This window comes from Jaculus jaculus, chromosome 5, assembly GCF_020740685.1.
Source record: "Jaculus jaculus isolate mJacJac1 chromosome 5, mJacJac1.mat.Y.cur, whole genome shotgun sequence".
NCBI lineage: Eukaryota > Metazoa > Chordata > Mammalia > Rodentia > Dipodidae > Jaculus > Jaculus jaculus.
This window is the reverse complement of record NC_059106.1, coordinates 56,913,666-56,925,493: the sequence shown is the minus strand read 5'-3', so window position 1 is coordinate 56,925,493 and position 11,828 is coordinate 56,913,666. Positions and strand designations below refer to the sequence as shown.

The 11,828-nt window shown below is 49.2% G+C and overlaps 1 protein-coding gene across 5 annotated transcripts in view; it reads right to left on the bottom strand.

Moving 5' to 3' along the window:
- Grhl3 (grainyhead like transcription factor 3) overlaps positions 1-11,828 on the bottom strand; it is a 34,087-nt gene that overhangs the window by 12,334 nt on the left and 9,925 nt on the right. For 4 of the 5 annotated variants that reach the window (XM_045151199.1, XM_045151202.1, XM_045151200.1 and 1 more), the window contains exons 2-8: positions 8,511-8,697; positions 4,946-5,007; positions 2,838-3,183; positions 2,510-2,583; positions 1,670-1,823; positions 1,415-1,526; positions 346-440 (exon numbers count right to left, since the gene is read on the bottom strand). In XM_045151199.1, the coding sequence (XP_045007134.1) occupies positions 346-440; positions 1,415-1,526; positions 1,670-1,823; positions 2,510-2,583; positions 2,838-3,183; positions 4,946-5,007; positions 8,511-8,697 (1,030 nt within the window). The remainder of the gene's footprint in view (positions 1-345; positions 441-1,414; positions 1,527-1,669; positions 1,824-2,509; positions 2,584-2,837; positions 3,184-4,945; positions 5,008-8,510; positions 8,698-11,828) is intronic. The other variant, XM_004657512.3, reaches the window with a different exon arrangement.

Here is an 11,828-nt window from a genome sequence, read left to right as displayed (position 1 = left end):
GCTGACCTGCTCTCCTGCAGCTCTGCATGGGCCTGTGTCAGCACACCACTGGGGACTCTGGGCCAGCATGCACAAGGCTTAGTTGTCTCATGTGGCAAAGGGGTGGGCTAATTAGAGCACATCCCAGCATCTGCCTGCTTTGCCTGATCCCATTACAACCAGTCAGTTGGGGCCATGTTACACTCTTATCTTCCAGCCAAGAAACCCAGGCTCAGGGGACAACGTGACAATACTGGTGCGCAAAGGGCTGGTGCCTCTGACTGTCGCTCCAGGTGTTGTCAACCTCCCTGGACCCTCAGCACAGCATTTCCCAGGATGTGGCCATTCCAGTCCACTCACACTGACCTTGGCCTCCTCGTTGACATTCCACATGAAGGATAGTGCGTTATAAGCCACCTCCTCAATGTGCTGCACCGTGTTGAAGTTTTCTTTGCAGTCAGCTGAAAGTGCAGGAGACCGACAGGTCAGCAGGGAAGACACAGGGGTACTGTGGGAAGAGGGGCTGTGAACTGTGCCTCACATCTGGCAGGCAGCGGTACATCTCCCTTCCCTCAAGCTGTGCCCAGGAGGAATGTGTGATCTGTGCCCTAGGTGTGGAGGATAAGATGGGTCTCACTCGGGATGCAGGTCTGCCCTCGATCCCAGCCAGACACCCAGTGTGCTAGGGAAGGTGATGTAGAAGTGGTAGGAGCAGCAGTAGAAGCTAGGAACTGCCATTTATCCAATACTTAGACATAGCAAGCCCTCAGTGAATCCTCACAATTGCTGTGAATATTCAGTTTACACCTGAGGAAATGAAACTCAGAGAGGTCTGGTTACTTGCCCATCACCCAGCTCATGAAAAGCAGAGGCAGGATGGGAGTACAGATCTGTGTGGCTCCAGAGCCCATGCTCCTAACCCCTCTGTGCTCCAGCCTCTTGGCTAAGTCTTTGACCAGCCAGTCCCTTACATGTCCAGTACTGTTGGCTGGCAGGGCTGCTGACTCCTGACATTTGACAGATGGTTAAACTGAGGCTCAGGAAGGGGAAAGGACACAGATCCCACACCAAAACCTAGGCTGGGCCTCCACCAGTTTGAAATAGGCTGGAGACAGGGTGGCACACACAGGACCTTCCCTGTACACTCACCTGCTGGCAGAGCTTGAGGTCCCAGCCCCAAAGCAAAAATGGCTGTGCTAGGCTTCCAGCTGCCCACATCACCGTCCCCTGCCACTGCTGGCAGGCACAGCCAGCTACATTGCATGGAGACAAATACCACAGGGCTTGTTCATTTGATGCTGCTAGGGTCCTAGGCCCTGCTTACCCCACAGCAAAGCAGGCCAGCGCAGTCCTGTGCCCTGCAGAGACTGACCTGCAGTGGGAGTGCTGGGAGGGCTTAGGGAATGAGACCTGTGAGGGGCTGTGGCACACTCACCAACATCGATGACACGCTGCTTGGCCGTGGGCTGTCGGGAGTGCCAGTGCTTCCAGAACCGCAGCTGCTCCACCGGGACCTTCTCATTGTCGAAGACCACCATCACCACGCTCTGCAAGTACCACAGCCATGTCATCCCATCCTGGAGGCCCAGGTGCCCAGACCCTCCTCCACCCCCCACGACAAGCTGTTTCCTGGTGGCTTCTCCAGGGCTGGCCCACCTCTCTTCCCCACACTGCTTCAGGGCACACGCACCTTGACTTTGCTAGAGGACAGGGTGAGGCCCTTGCTGCCAGCTGGGGTGCGTAGAGTGACAGGGTAGAACTGGCCCTTGTTGAGGTAGGCCATGGGTGACTCACCAGCCTTGATGTGGATGGCTTTGGGGGAGCCTAGAGTGTACTCGAAGTCACTGTGGGGGCAAGAGGATGGTGAGGCAGGCTCAGGCAGGGTGCCCGGGGCAACGGGGCAGGGGCAGGGGCCTAGGGTCTTCTGTGGACTAGCTATGTGACCTTCTGAGCATTTTTCTTCCCTGGGCTTTGGTCTGCACATTTCTGGGGGGGTTCTATCTAATGGCTGTGTTAAGTAGTACTCTCGCTTGGGCTGGGGAGAGAGCTCAGTGGTTACAGGTACTTAACTACTTAGTAATTCTTTGCTGACTGAGGAAGACCTGATGAAAATCTGAGAACCCAGAGAAGTAGCAAAGCCATGGGGGCCAAAGCCAACTGAGCTTCAGGTTTTCTTTTCGGGAAGGGAATGAGACAAGGTCTCCCTATGTAGCCCTGGCTAGCCAGGAACTATGTAGGCTAGCCTCAAACTTGCAGCAATCCTCCTGCCTCTGTCTCCTAAGTGTTAGGATTACAAGTATCCCCACCAGGCACTGCCTAGAGCCTTGGTTTTCTAACAGGGTGCTGAGTATGGAGCTCCCAGCAGAGCCCATAACCAGGCTGTGGAAACCCTGGTCTCTCCTTTCACTAGCCTTTCCTCCCTCTCTTCACTCACTCATCAGGCCTGCTATGTTCTGGGGACAGTGTAAGACTCTATCTGTAGCTCCCTGACATGGCCCAGGTGGCCAAGGGTGCCCAGGTACCAAGTTACCTCTTCAGGTTAGGATAATCTTCTGGACATGGAGGCTCTGGGGACGTTTTCAGGATATCCGGGAAGAGCAGTGACTGTAGAGAAACATAACCCCAAGAGAATAAATGACCATGTTTGGGTTTCAAGGGCGTCAGCCCAGGGCTATGCATACAGCCTCTGACGGTCGTGCAAGGCACAACCTGGACAATGGTACGCGGCAGCCCTGCCTCTGGTCAGAACTCTTTCTCCCAAGGATTACAAGGCTCTGACCTTCCCACTAACTTCTCTCCTTCTGCCCATGCACAGTGTCACCAGGGGTGATGTTAGGGGTACAGAGGTGTTCCCTCACCTCCTGTGGGTCATCTTTGAAGGTGCTGTCTGGCTGCCAGCGCTGTGTAGGTGGCACCCCATGAATGCTCTCAAATAAAGAGTTGAGGGAGCCATTATCATACACATCACTGGTGGGCAGGAGGTAGCTGTCCACAGAGCCAGGTTCCAGTCTGCTGGGCCCTGCGGGGAGCGAAGCGGCTCGGTCGGGGGCAGGCGTGGCCACCTCTAGGCTCAGCAGGTTGTTCTTCTTGAGCTGGTCTGTGCAGTCTGGGCTTCCAGATACATTCTCTGCTAGGAACTTCATGAGGTGTGTGGGGCTCTCAAGGGGGGCAAGGTCCGCCTCATAGTCCATGCTGTTGTAGTACCTGGGAGGAGGAAGGGGAAAGTAAGAAACAGCCCTTCTCTCTGTGGAGGGGCACCTAGGCTAGACTGAGAGTGACCATTACACTGACCACCGATTCTGTGTAAGGCTGTGCCCTCCCAGCTTTCAAGAAAGCAGACCAAGCTAGGCTCTGCAGCAGGCCAGTTTGTCGCAGATATAAGAAGAGGGTATGGGGAACAGCATCTCATAAGGTTCAGGGTGGAGGGACCAATGTCTCCTTTAACTATTATAGGTCATAATACTTTAAAAAACAAAATTTAATCCTTCCTTCCTTGTCTTCCTCCCTTCCTTCTCTAACCTTCCCTTCCTTTGCTTTTCTTTTTGGCTATTTGAGTTAGGGTCTCACTCTAGCCCAGGCTGACCTGGAATTCACTATGTAGTCTCAGGATGGCCTCAAACTTATGGCGATCCTCCTACCTCTGCCTCCTGAGTGCTGAAACTAAAGGCGTGCGCCACCATGCCCAGCTCATTTCTTTCTTAACCAAATTTTCCTGTGTCAAAATGTCCCCTCTTCAAAATAACCATATTAAGTCATGTAGTAGTGTGTTCTGGGGACTGTATAGTTGTGATATAGTTAATATATGTTCACAGCAAGGTCTGGAAGGATGGAAGGGGTAGAGTATAGGATTGCAGGGCATTTTTTCTTTTTCTTTTTTCTCTTTCTCTCTTTTATTAAAAATAACAATTTAAAGTTTGATCATGTCAAATTCATGGAGTGAGTTGGTTGTAGGATTCACTGACTTTTTTCTTTATATACTTGTAGAGAATTAAAATCTTCTGCAAGAAGCAGGAGTTGCTCTTGTAACCAGAAGACTTACTAAGCCAGGTGTTCAGACCTCCTGCTCCAGCAGTGCAGGGGAGCCAGTCACCTTTTCATACTGGCCCCACCAAGAGCTGCATTGCTGCCCTAGCAGTCCCATTGGCCAGGAAAGAGGAAGTACAGAAGAGAGGGCAGAACCCCTAGTCCCCACCAGGCCATGCTCATGGTTTTGGGCTGCTTTTTAGAAGGAAGAGAATACTGTGGCCTGAGGCACTGATGCCAGGAAAAGGCAGAAGGCTTAGGGAAGAAGTCCAGGGACTCAGCTGTCCCCTTTCTCTCTCCCCAGGAGGCTTCAGGGAGGAGGATGTGAAGCGTGGACAGAAAAGCTGCCTCCAGGGCTTTCTCACCACTGTGACTTTGAAGTTTGTTTTCAGTAAATGCCACCCCACAAGGCTGCCTGCTCAGTCAGATTTATTTATTGTGACTTCTCAGGAAGGCTCTTTGGCTGTTCTTCTGCTGTTACTATTGGAGTACCTTTTTTTTTTTTTTTTAAATGTTTTTGAGTCACGTTTCATGTAGCCCAATTTGGCCTTGAACTCACTAGGTAGTCCAGGATGGTCTTGACCCTCCTGACTCTACCTTCCAGGTTCTGGGGTTATGGGTGATTATGCAGTGCTGGAGACAGAACCCAGGACTTCATACATGCCAGACAAGCACGCTACCCACTGAGCTACATCCCCAGCCCATCTTCGGATACCTGAAACCTCTCAATCACAGTGGCCTAAGAATGGACAGAAACCAGACTCAACTGCAGACATTATTGTCTTCTGATTTTAAAAGTTAAAACACACTCATGAGTCCCAAGAGGTGTCATAAGCCCCAGCAGTGCACGCCCAGGCCTAACAGGCATGTAAGCCTGCACTGAAGGGGGCAGAGTGGAAGCAGAGGGGAAGGAAAAGAGGCAGAGTAGCCCCAGCAACCTCACCTCTTTCCTTGGTCATTCCGGCCACCAGTGCTAGAGGACAGTATCCGTTTTTCCTTGGGGCCCTGCAGGGAGAGGAAGGAAGGAAGGAAGGAAGGATGGATGGATGGATGGATGGATGGATGGATGGATGGATGGATATGTGATTCTTGGCCCGGGCACTGAGTATTGTGCCCCTTCCTTTGGCTGTGACCAGGCCCAGGCTTGGAGGACACAAGACCTTTAAGTTCTAACCACCATTTAGTCTGAGCTCCAAGTTACAGACTGGGAAGAAGTTAATCAAGCTTGGCAGTTAAGAGAAGGAATTTGAAGCTAGACAAGGATGGCTGACTTCCTAGATTTACCATTTAAAAGTGCTGTGTGTCTTTAGATAAATGACAACACTTCTCTGAGACTCAATTTCCTCATATGCCGTTACATGGGGGATTATAACACTACTTCTTTGTGATTATAAAGGATTTACTAATAAAAAGAATACTTTTATTTTTACAGGAGACTACTTCCTATATTCTAGACCTCATACTAAATGTTTTTACTCTCTAACCTTCTCATCACTGGAACTTGGAGAGGAAAATGAGGGCCATAGAGATTCTGCTGTCTCAGGGCTTAGAAACATGAACTACAAATTTAGATTTATTAGTTCCCTTCTTAGACCTATCACACATTGGCTGTGGTTTGGGCGAGACACCTGCTACTTCTGGACCTCATACCATCCCCTGTGAAAACATAAGCCAGTGCTGGCAGTACTGGGAGCTCAGAGCTATTCTGATGTGATTTCTTGTGATTATAATACTTTTCTTTGTCCCTAAGGTTGAGAAAGCCATCCCCAAGACTGATTCCAAGAGTCTAGTGACTCCAAAGCCTGGTTTTTGTCATCCTCACAGAAAGGCCTGGCTTTCAGTAAGCAGCAGCCCCACATTGCCCATAGCTACATGCCAGTATGTGGTGCCCTGGGTGTTCTGGCCACACCATCAGGCTAGGCTGCATGTTCACAAGGCTGCTGGGCCCAGAGTGTTCCATTACACTAAGACCCTGCTGCATTGATACCAGTTAGGCTGTCGCCTGAGAGTTGGTCTCACCATCAGGGCCTCAAGAATGGCTTCTTATTGCTCAGGCAATAAAACCACAGATTAATCACTGGAACCTCATGAAATTACAAAGATTTTGTACTGCAAAGGACACAGTGAAAAAAGCAAAGAGGCAACCTACAGAATGGGAAAAAAATCTTCGCCAGCTATATATCTGATAGAGGATTAATATCTAGGATATACAAAGAACTCAAAAAGTTAAATAATAAGGAATCAAACAAGCCAATCAAAAAATGGGCTATGGAGCTAACTAGAGCATTCTCAAAGGAAGAAATACGAATGGCATATAAGCATCTAAAAAAATGTTCTACATCACTAGTCATCAGGGAAATGCAGATTAAAACTACATTGAGATTCCATCTCACTCCTGTCAGATTGGCCACCATCATGAAAACAAATGATCATAAATGTTGGCGGGGATGTGGAAAAAGAGGAACCCTTCTACACTGCTGGTGGGAATGCAATCTGGTCCAGCCATTGTGGAAATCAGTGTGGAGGTTCCTAAAACAGCTAGAGATTGATCTACCATATGACCCAGCTATAGCACTCCTAGGCATATATCCAAAGGACTCATCTCATTTCCTTAGAAGTATGTGCTCAACCATGTTTATTGCTGCTCAATTTATAATAGCTGGGAAATGGAACCAGCCTAGATGTCCCTCAACTGATAAGTGGATAATGAAGATGTGGCACATTTATACAATGGAGTTCTACTCAGCGGTAAAGAAAAATGAAGTTATGAAATTTGCAGAAAAATGGATGGATCTGGAAAGGATTATAGTACGTGAGGTAACCCAGGCCCAGAAAGACAAGCGCCACATGTTCTCCCTCATATGTGGATCCTAGCTACAGATGAGTGGGCTTCTGCGTGAGAAGGAAAATACTTAGTAGCAGAGGCCAATAAGTTAAAAAGGAGATATAAAGGGAAGAGAAAGGAAGGGAGGAGGGTACTTAATAGGTGGGTATTGTATATATGTACGTACAATGATTGAGATGGGGCGGTAATATAATGGAGAATGGAATGTCAAAGGGGAAAGTGGGGGGGGGGAGAAGGGAGGGTATTACCATGGGATTTCTTTTATAATCATGGAAAATGTTAATAAAAATTAAATTAAAAAAAAAAACAACAACAAAAAATAGAATGGCTTATTGCCCAAAAGAAGTGCCAGATCTAATTTATGGTCCAACCTCATCCTGTAAACCCCAGCAGCCACTTCAATTCCTTTCTAGTAGCCTGTAATGGGGTGGTATAGAGATGCCAGTCTACTAGGAAAGAGGCAGGCAGGGGATTCAAGACCACCCCAGGATGGGGATGAGAGACAGGCTGTGCCTTCCCCACCCCAACCCATGTGCCCCACCCTTCCTGAGTCTCTGGTGTTATTTAGAGGGTTTGTCTTCTTCTGCATAAAGGCAGATGACATGTCTCGTAGGCTAGTAAGTTTGAGGGCCTCTGTACGAGATGGCTTTAAAATTAAGTTCAAGTTCAGGGCCATTTATCTCAACACATCCAGGGAAGTTTCCTGGAGCAATCCCCCAGCCCAGGAGAGCAGGCAGCTTGCTGTCTGTGTGAGTTTTGATGTTCAAGCAGGAGTGCTGCCTAGAGCCCTGACTTGGCAAGAGTGAGCATGCAGGCTGCAATTCATTAGCAGTGTCTGGTGGTGGTGGTGGGCGATATCATGGGCTCACATTTGCCAGTACTGTCTGGCTGAAGCCCCATTTATCAGAGATGGAAGAGCTAATTCCCATTTTTATGAATCAACAGTTAGTCCCCAGAGTCAAGGCCAAGGTCCTTGAAATAATCAGGGAACAACAAGAGCCAGCATGATGGCAACAGCAGGAAGGCTAGGAAGACACTGGCAGGGGGAAAGGGATGCGGCAGAATGGAGTCCAAAGAAAGAGGACTCTCAGGAAGGGTGCAAAGGGGGTGGGCTGAGCAAAGAGCATGCTTCAGTAGGAGGGGCTGGAGCAGGTGGGTGGGAGTGATGGGAGGTGGGGATGACTGGAGGGACAGGGTTAAAAGGATAGTGGGTTGAGGGTATGTGTGTGATAAAGTGTGCTAGGCCAAGCCAGGCACCCAGCCACCTGCTACATGTGCCGTGGGTATTAGACTGCATGGGCTGCTTGGGAGCAGTAATGATCACAGCCAGCCCTGCCCTCCACAAGCTGCTGCACGGGGGGATGGAGACATGAATACTGTATTTTGAAAGAGAGAGGGAAGAAGGGCGGGGGGAGTTCCAAGTCATCGGTGGTACAGAACAGAGACCCACAAAAGCCCCCCTTCTTCCCATAAGAGAATGAGGTGATATTCAGGCTGACCCAATCTGAGAGTAGGGTTCAGTCAGAAGCCAGGGAAGGAGCCAGGAAGGGAAACAACATGTGCCAAGGGCCCAGGGGAGAGAGGCTAGAGGTAGGTGGGTATTGCCTTGAATACTGAGATGCACTCAGTGGGCCTGGGGTGCATCCTGAGTTGGCAGGCTTACCATGTAGTAATCGTACAGGAAGCTCAGAGCTGCGACACTCTCATCATCCCCGTTGACTCTCATCATGGCCTTGGTGGCCGCTGTCAAGGGGTTCTCCAGGTATGTCTTCCAAGCCTCATCCTCATTAGTGTAGGGAAACTTCTGGAAGTTCACTGGATCATTTTTCAGCAGGCGCATAGACCTGAAACTGCAGGTAGATGAGAGTCACTTTTAAATTGTGCCAGAGGAAGATCCCCAAGTCGCCAGCCAGTGTCCAGCAATGCATGGAGTTAGCAGCCCTAGAAACTCAAGGCCAGTTCACCACCATTAGGCAGGAAAAGGCTTTTTGGAGGAGGAAGGCATTTTGGGCTGGGGACACAGCATTGGGGGTGCGTTCACACAAAAATGAGGGGAGGAACGGCAGAAGTGGGGACGTACATACAATGATGATGACAAACGTAGTACCTAGCTCATAGTGGTGTTCTGTGCCTTTAATCCCAGCATCGAGGCTGAGACATGAGGATCATAAATTTGAAGCCAGTGTGGGCTCCAGAGTGAGGCTGGTTTTATTTATTTATTTGAGAGTGACAGACAGGGAAAGAGGCAGATAGATAGAGAATGGGTGTGCCAGGGCCTCCAGCCTCTGCAAACAAACTTCAGACGTGTGCACCCCCTTGCGCATCTGGCTAATGTGGGTCATGGGGAATGGAGCCTCAAACCAGGGTCCTTAGGCTTCACAGCTAGTGCTTAACCTCTAAGCTATCTCTCCAGCTCAGAGGCTGTTTTTTTTTTTTTTTTTTAAAGCACAAGCAAAAATACTAATATGTAACTTTTGCCAAGCAGCAGCCATGTTTCAGGCCTAAAGCTAGGCACTCTCTGTGAGTTATCATGGTGTTTAGTTCAGGTAGATGCTAGCATTATGTCCATTTTATAGTAGAGGTAACAAACTCAGAAACTGGAGGGAGTTTTCCAAAGCCTCCTGTGCCAGAGGTGCCTCAGGCTTGGCAAGGGGATGCTTTGGTACAAACGGTCTCACACTTGAGCTACAGAAGGATATGGTGATCTGGTTAAAATGTGAAGGCTGGGCTACCTAGTCCTAGAGTTTTTCTTTGTTTTCTTGCCTCTTCTTTTTCCTTTTTTTTTTTTTTTAAATATTCTTTCTTTCTTTCTTTGAGAGAGAAAACCAGGAAGAGGCAGAGAGAAAAAGAGAATGGGCATGCCAGGGCCTTCAGCCACTGCAAATGAACTCCAGAAACATGTACCCCCTGTGCATCTGGCTTATGTGGGTCCTGGGAAATTGAACTGGGATCCTTAGGCTTTGCAGGTAAACACCTTACATGCTAAGCCATTGCCCCAGCCCCTCCTTTTTTTTTTTTTTTTATGAGACAGGGTTTCATATAGCCTAGGATGACTTCTAACGTCCTATGACCTTAAACTTCTGATACTCTTGCCTCTACCTCTTAAATTCTAGGATTACAGGTGTGAGCTACCACACATGTAATAAACTACCTGTTGAGCTGTGCGTGGTGACGCACTCCTTTAATCTCAGCACTTGGGAGGCAGAGGTAGAAGGATCACCATGAGTTTGAAGCCATCCTGAGACTACATAATGAATTCCAGGTCAGCCAGGACTAGAGAGAAACGCTACCTTGAAAAACCAATATAAATAAATAAGCTACCTGTTTATTCAGTGCTGGAGATGGAAGTCAGGGCTCCTTGCATGCCAGGCAGGTACCCTATTAAATGAGCCAGAAGTTTCTGATTCCCTCACTCTAGGGTGGCACATTAACAAGGTCCTTGGTATTGCTGCTGCTTTAAGTATCTCCAAGAAGGTGCCTATGCTCAGCCACGTGCAAAGCTCTGGCCACGGTCATATTGGGAGCTTAGGGAGAGTGGAAAAAGCAAGAAATGAAGAGGAGGGGCTGCCCAGTCCAGAGCTGAGGTGGGTGCTCCCCCATCTGTGGGTGCCCCAAAGCCCGCTGCACACCTGGCGCTCTCCATCCTTACATCCTTAGACGCCCTGGAAAACGGGGTCAACAGCATTTGTCCTAACTTACTGACGCAGAAAGCTGAGACTCAAAGAGGACAGGAAAACACCCCAAGATCAGTGAGCCAACTCACAACCAGGATTTTTTTTTTTTTTTTTTGAGACAAGGGCTCAAGCTAGCCTCAAGCTCCCCATCTAGCTAAACATGGCCCTGAACTCCTAATCCTTCCGCCTCTACCTCGAGTGCTGCGATTACAGACTTTTCTACCAATGTCCAGTATATATAGTACTGGGGATTGACCCCAGGGCTTTGTCCATGCTAGGCAAGTGGTCTACCAACTGAGCTCCCATCATGATTTAACTCAGGCTTGCCCATCACTGAAGCCAGGTGCTTTCCACTCAGCCAACACAGCTTTGCCATGATGCAGGGGTTAATCCGAACCACAGCTGGGATTTCAGGCACTGGGGCAGACCCACATCTGCAAGCCATGCTGTAGGAAGTGCTGCCCGCGGGCTCAGGCCCACAGTCTCTCTCTCGGAGTTTACGTAGCAGCAAGGTCAGCCTAAGGTAGACAGTAAGGGCAACAGGGACAGCTGTTCCAGGAGCTCCATCCAGGGCAGTGTCCATCCCACTGGGCTACAGGGTGTGGGGTGCTGGGCCCTCAGAGTGGCAGAAGGAACTGTCACATAATCAAGAGAAATGATAGGAACCTTCCTGCTCTAGGGGCATGGAAGAGGAGGCACACTCCAAGTTTCTACTGCTATAAATCAAGGGGTCTCAAGACCTAGTAGTACAGAGGCCCCTCTTAGCTGTACTTGGACCTGGGGTTAGAGGCACTTACTGAACAAGTCTAGGGTGGCTGTCCCCAATCCCCCTTCTGGGCCTGAGACTATAAGGAACTCCCAAACCAAGAAGACATGGGAAAAGCAGGATGTTTGAAGGAACCTTCTTCCCAACCCCACACTGGTCAACATGGCCCCACAGTGTTCAACTTCTTTCTCATTTGCAGATAAGGCTCATGGTAGTGCTCACCATGTAGGATTAGGGGGATTGTGTGCATCCACGCTTGAAAAAACACATTTACAGCTGTGCCTAGTATGCTTAATGTACGCACACTTCGCCAGTATATACGTGACTAATGTATGCACATTACGCCAGCACACAGCAAGTGCCTAATGCATGCATACCACGCCAGCACCTAACAATGCTCGGAGCTAGACACTGAGAAGCTGCTGTGTGACAAGACATGATCCCACAGCACAGTGGCAGATCTGGGCCTCTGGTCTGGGTCTGCTGACTGGGCAATAAATGTTCTCAGCTTTGAAGAGCTATTAATCATTTGACCGTTTAT